Below are 6,680 nucleotides of genomic sequence, written 5' to 3'. Positions count from 1 at the left end.
GCTTTTAAGAGTCAAGGTGAATCATCTTTTTCCAACCAGCCTTGGTTGCATATTAAACATTTGACATCCAACAAAGCCTAATCTAATTGTGGCTGCAAGCCTCTACTAAGCTTCCTGGGAATTTGTGCCACTAAACTCAAGTGGACTTATTTCCAAGGACACACAGGTAAGATTGTGTAGTAAGTCTGGCTAGCAGTTCCTGCATTCCATCTTAGCTCTTATACAGACTACATAACTTGGCCTCCAACCTCACAGCCAGCTTCTTCTTGCCCTCCTACACCACCTGCCAGAAAAGATTTTCAGTCTTAAAAAGATAAATGGGAAACTCGATAGTTTGATTATTCTTTTGCGACCATGTAATTGGTCCCAATAAAAAACATTTAAAGATTTTGTTCCCCTACTCAGCCAAAGGGCTACCACACGTGTGCAATGACTCCACAATCTGATTTGGGTCCCCAATTTGGCACTTTGGCAAACAACTTGCTTTCGCTCAGATTGATTTGGAGGCCAGCCACTTTGGCTCATGTACGCAACCACAGTCGAGATTCAAAAATCCAAGGCTTCAGAAATCCAAGGTTAAGAAATAACATTTGTAAGAGCAAGCTATAACTGTGCCTTACCTTTCTTGGTTATTGGATATCAGCAGGTGTAGTCACCCTTTAACACAAGATTACAGGTGCCAAATTATTTAAAAAGGTGCATAGGTCTTTGAACTAGCTGCTTTATGCCTGACCAATATTACAATGAGAACTGCTGGGTTTTTATGCAAGAGCAGCACTGACATTTTAAAGGTATTCAAAAGCAGATGTGCTTATCCTCTTGTTCTTTGTGGACAAGTTTTCTGAAAATGGCCTAGAAATGGCTCTAAATAAGAAAGATGCAAATAGTTAATGATCAAGTAATGAGATCTACATTGCAATGAATAAAAGCTGAAATAATGCAAAATATGATTGAAACCAGGCACAAAAGGAGAGTGGAAACATACTGCCCTTCCACCTGCAGGCAAAGACCTCTTTATCCAAGTGGGCTTTTGGCATGTTAGCATGCCTGTTGGGTTGCAGGCAGTTTTTATTCAATTTTTGCTGTGTTTTTATTGTGTCTTAAAGCATAGCTTAATTATTTTATTGTGTTATAGTCAAGATGGATTTGACTTATGATTACAAGATGTCCTGATTGCCATTTTTAGTAGAAAGGCAGGGTACAATTACAATTGAATAAATAATAAACAATTAATAAAGTTATATCGAAAGATGTAGGAAATCCAACACAAACTTTTCCAAAATTCAGTGGAAGGAACAAAGAACTCAGTTGTGATGAGAAGATGAGGAAGCAAGAGGTACAGATATAAACAGGCGCATGATATAACACAGACTAGTTACAGGACAGCAGGAATTGAATTCAAATTATTTCTTTTTCCAGAGCGCACGAGTGAGAGAGAGAGAGGACAAGAGAGAAGGATAGGGAACTCAGGGGTATCATGCAGAAAATGTCTGAAAAAGATCAAGCGAAAGCAAAAAGAATGAAACCATGAACAAATAAAACCTTTGACACCGAGTGATCTGATTTTACTCTACCCATCAGAACCTTTCCCTTTAGTTCCTACTCCCAAGGGCAGTGCTAGGTACCAGATACCTCTTTTTGTAAAGAACAGTGATCAAAATCCCTAGTAAAACATGACCCAGGATTGGAAGGCGGATCTGACAACCACACAAATATATTGTCCCTCTTCAGAATTCTAGAGGACTAAATCAAAGTCTCCCAATTAAATAAATTTGTAACAAAGCTTCACTGGGCTTCAGCTTTGGTGGGAAGCTCACTTTATTTCAGGAAGCACCAGAACTGAATGCTTCTCAGGCTTTATCCAAAGCTGATATACATCTTTAATACTTTGGTACTTTTGTATTCTATGTCCAGTAGTCTATTGTTTTGAAAGGAATCTTCACATCAATATTTACAGCAGGGGTGAGGAACCTGCACCCTGCTGGATGATGCTGGACACATGGGCCATGTGGCATTATGCTGATGGGAAATGGAGTGCAACATAATAAAGAAGGCTGGGAAACTGACGTGTTTGTCCAAATGCTGCAAACGAAAACCCCACCCTCTACTTTCAGGGGCACCTCTTTGCTATAAATGTACACTTTTTCCAAAGCTGTTTAACAACCAAAGCTTCCATGCAAAATGTTGCATGGACACACTAGTCATATCAACATATTTAACAGCATTCTTAAACAACTATGATTTTCAGGATCTGTGGGTGAAGCCGTGCTGTTTAAAAGTATGGATGTTGGAGAATTTCATTAGTCCACATGTGTAATTCATACATCCCAGACCAATATCTGCACCAAAATGTGGTTATTCTTTGGAATACATACTTTTCCACATTTGACAATCAAGTCAAGATAGTGATCAGCAAGGGAAGGGCTTTGGGGATGGAATGGGAGAGTTAAAAGGGAATTTTATTATTTAGTTATAACCTGACAAATACAGCCTGTTACAAGCCATTCTCATTTTATAAGCAAACACAAATGTTTTCAAGAGACATGCGCCTAGAATAAAACTGTAAAAATCATGTTGCTAAGATGACAGGAAATGTAAAAATAAAAACTCTGTGAAAATGAAGAACTTGGAGTTCACAACAATACTGTATGTCCATTTCTTCTTAGAAATTTTTATAGGATTTTATAGGTACCACCATTGGAACTCTACAGTGGAGCCCCTGATCATTTGGAAAAGGACAGGATTGTGCCTTTGCTTGCCAATTAAATTGCCACTAGCTTCACTGCAAAATTACAAAGGAAATAATTAACCTATTGCTCCAACTAGAAGCAATTGGTAGAAATCACAGGTGAGCAGATTTTGGGTCAGCCTTAGAAGAAACAGCAAGCGCTCCTCAACAATGGAAGAGACCACTGCAGGAGGTGGTGGGTTCTTTGCTTACAATATTTAAGCAGAGTCTGGATGGCATTGGATCTGCTGGTGGATCTCTGGATGACTTGCGGTGGATCAGCAAGAATTTGACTCCTAATGATTTAAAAACAGCAGCAGCAACACAACTCTTCCATAAGCACAGAACCCCATCCTAAATTATACTGCTGCAATGACGAAAACATGGGCCAAGAGCACGACTGTGTGTGTGTGTGTGTGTGTGTGTGTACACGCATGTGTGCATGTGAAAAGACTGAGAGCTTATCTCTATTCACCTCTGATATTCAAAATAAATTCCTGGGCCCAAAGTTCCTTAATGCTGTTGTTTGCATCAGGCTCTGGTTGGTGTATCATCTAGTTCTAGTAAAGTACAAAATAGGCCTTACAAACCTGAAGTCTTCCCAGCACAGCTTTAGTTGACACATTGTATTACAAGGGGTTGCCTGAACATGACCTCCAAAGTCCCTTCCAGTTGTATGATTCTGTGCTGTGTGAACCATTATCTTGGAAAGAACTATGTAATCTCCAGCTCTAAAAGATATAAATCAAGTGTTTGTTCTAAATATTTTGATTCATGTAGTGTATAAATGTTCTTTCTTAACAGGAAATTGTCATAAAGCAACACACAGTTACAGCCTATTCACTTTACTGATAAGTTCCATAGCTCAACAGGTCTAGGTATTATGTTATTCTGTGACTACAGTACTGAAATTAAAAGATCAAATTATGTGTCTTTGATACTTTATTAGGAAAACCAAAAAAGCATTCCAGGACACTTGTTCTTGGAAAGACCAAAATAATTAAGTGCATTAAATTTGCTTTACAATTTCAGAAATGTTGCAAGATGGCACTTCATTATGAACGTATGTTACATCCACAGAGACACGCAAACAAATTCCTTTTAGTATTCCATTAGCACAATTTGATGAAAATAGTGAAAACATTGGAAAGTGGTGTCCAACACTAAATGTGGCTTACTATGTAATAGAGACAAATATCTCTAAATACAGTCTTTTAGTTTTAACAGGTCTTCAAAAATCATGATAAGTTCAGTTTGGTTTTAAATATATATATAGATAGAGTACAGCTTTCAGCTTTCTCAGAAAACATTTAAGTCACTTATTCATAAGAACTAGGTCTGATGATAGTACAATGAGATTTTATTTTATTCCCCATATGGTGGCCTGAAATTTTTTCTCTTGATATCAGTAGTGTTGTTTCAATCTTGATCAGATTTTCTGGCGCAGGACAGAAGCAGAATATCGTCATCTTATTCTACAGGTAAAGACACAAGAAAAAGTTTCATCAATACCATGAAGGCATTAACATCTAAGCAAACATTTATCAGTTATAGAAAGAAAAAAATGAGTATGAAAGACTGCATACAAAAAAATATGAAAAAAGATTGATTCACAACATGCATATGAAATAATTATATTGTTTCAAGTACACCATGTAACTCAATAGTATTTGATTTAAACACCAAAATATAAATTCATAATATATGTTAAGGGACAGAGCCCCTAATGTGTGAAAAGTTCAATTTATGCTGAGGCATTAAAATAAAAGTTAATTTTTGTCAAATATTACAAATGCTATAAATGACTCCAACGCTATAACATGCGTTGTTCTTCTAACATGTCCGCATAGGAGGAAGAGGGACAGATGGCTAGCACCTGTTCCTCTTTCTGGTTATTCCCCCAGCCTGAGGGTTCCAGGTAGTCCTGTCAACCGCCCCCCAGGCCTGTCAGTGCTGCTGCTTAATGCCAGGTCGGTCCATAATAAATCTTCCCTCATCCATGACTTGATTGTGGATGAGGGGGCTGACCTGGCTTGCATTACAGAGACCTGGGCGGGAGAGGGGGCGGACGTCTCCCTCTCAACTGTGCCCACCCGAGTATCTGATCCAGCACCGACCACGCCTGGAGGGGAGGGGAGGGGAGGGGGGGTTGCTTTGGTTTACCGAGCCTCTATTTCCCTCACGGGGCTTCATGTCCTCTCAAGGCCGGGTCTAGAATGCCTCTACTTGGTGTTGGGCAACCGAGACAGACTGGGAATTCTGTTGGTGTACCGTGCACCCTTCTGCCCAACAGACTCCCTGCCTGAGCTGACGGAGATTGTCTTGGATTTGGTGTTGAAGACTCCCAGGATGTTGGTCCTGGGGAACTTCAATCTCCAAGCTGAGACGGTTCTGACCGGGGCAGCTCAGGACTTCATGGCCTCCATGGCGGACATGGGGCTGTCTCAACACGTCATTGGCCCAACCCATGAACGTGGACACACTCTGGACCTGGTTTTCTCGACGGGGCAGGAAGAGGGTGATCTGAGGGTGAGGAACTTATGTCTGACACCCCTGTCATGGTCAGATCACTTCCTCGTGAGGTTTGAGCTCAAGAGCAGCCTTTCCCTCTGTAAGGGTGCAGACCCGATTGCGCTGGTCCGTCCCCGGAGCCGGATGGATCCGGATGGATTCCTGAAGGCCCTGGGGGAGGTCCCGGTTGATAAGGCTGGTGCTCCTGTTGATGCCTTGGTTAAACTATGGAATGGGGAAATGAACAGGGCTATTGACATGATCGCTCCTAAGCGTCCTCTCCCACCTGGCAGAGCCCGTTCATCCCCCTGGTATACACCTGAACTATGGGTGATGAAGCAGGTTGGGAGATGTCTACAGCGTAGGTGGAGGAAATCACAGGATGAATCTGAATGAACACACTTAAGCCCATTATCAGGCCTATGCTGTGGCGGTGAGGGCGGCGAAGAAGAAATTCTTCTCTGCTTCCATTGCCTCCTCACAATGTCATCTGGCTGAGCTCTTTCGGGTGGTACAGGGGCTGGTACACCCAGGCCCAAAGAAAGATCTTGTGCCACCCTCGAAGGCCCGCTGTGACGACTTTGCCAAGCATCTCAGCGAGAAAATCGCTCAGATTCGTCACGAGCTGGACTCTACTAGTGAATCAGATTCTACTGGGGAGGTGCCAATGTTGCTGTCTGGTCCACAATTGATGGATGAGTTTTAGTTGTTGCGGCCTGATGATGTGGACAAGGTGTTTGGACAAGTACGTCCTATCACCTGCTTACTGGACCCTTGCCCATCTTGGCTACTCAAGAAAGCCAAGGACGGGATTGGGACCTGGATCCTGGAGGTTGTCAATGCCTCTCTAAGGGATGGCCGGGTACCTGCCCCTTTAAAGGAGGCAGTAGTCTGGCCAGTCTTAAAGAAGGCTTCCCTGGATCCAGAGGTGGCCACCAATTACAGACCAGTGGCCAACATCCCGTTCTTGGGCAAGGTGTTAGAGCAGGTGGTGGCAGGACAATTTCAAGCACTCTTGGATGAAACTGATTATTTGGACCCATTTCAGTCCGGCTTCAGACCCGGGTATGGTACTTGGTTGCCCTGTATGATGACCTGTGCAGGGAGAGAGACAGGGGGAGTGCATCCCTGTTGGTTCTCCTGGACCTCTCAGCACTTTCGATACCATCGACCGTGGTATCCTTCTGGATAGGCTTGCGGGATTGGGAGTTGGAGGTACTGCTTGGCAGTGGTTCTGCTCCTATCTCAATGGCCGATTCCAGAAGGTGGTGCTGGGGGACTATGGCTCTGTGCCATGGCAGCTATGCCATGGAGTTCCGCAGGGGTCCATTTTGTTCCCCTTGCTATTCAACATCTACATGAAACCGCTGGGAGAGGTCATTAGGAGGTGTGGGCTGCGGAATCATCAGTGTACTGATGATTCCGCAGCCCACACCTCCTG

The 6,680-nt window shown here is 42.7% G+C and overlaps 1 protein-coding gene across 1 annotated transcript in view; it reads right to left on the bottom strand.

The window, feature by feature from the left end:
- Positions 1–3,652: 3,652 nt before the first annotated feature.
- The window catches only part of RPAP2 (RNA polymerase II associated protein 2), a 70,757-nt gene continuing 67,729 nt past the window's right edge, over positions 3,653–6,680 (bottom strand). Inside the window, exon 13 of the mRNA XM_044432512.1 lies at positions 3,653–4,203. Coding sequence (XP_044288447.1) covers position 4,203 — 1 coding nt within the window. The 3' untranslated portion in view covers positions 3,653–4,202. The remainder of the gene's footprint in view (positions 4,204–6,680) is intronic.

The sequence above is a fragment of the Varanus komodoensis genome, unplaced genomic scaffold (genome assembly GCF_004798865.1).
Source record: "Varanus komodoensis strain SLA01 unplaced genomic scaffold, ASM479886v1 scaffold24, whole genome shotgun sequence".
In the NCBI taxonomy this organism is placed as follows: domain Eukaryota; kingdom Metazoa; phylum Chordata; class Lepidosauria; order Squamata; family Varanidae; genus Varanus; species Varanus komodoensis.
This window is presented reverse-complemented; position numbering and strand designations above follow the sequence as displayed.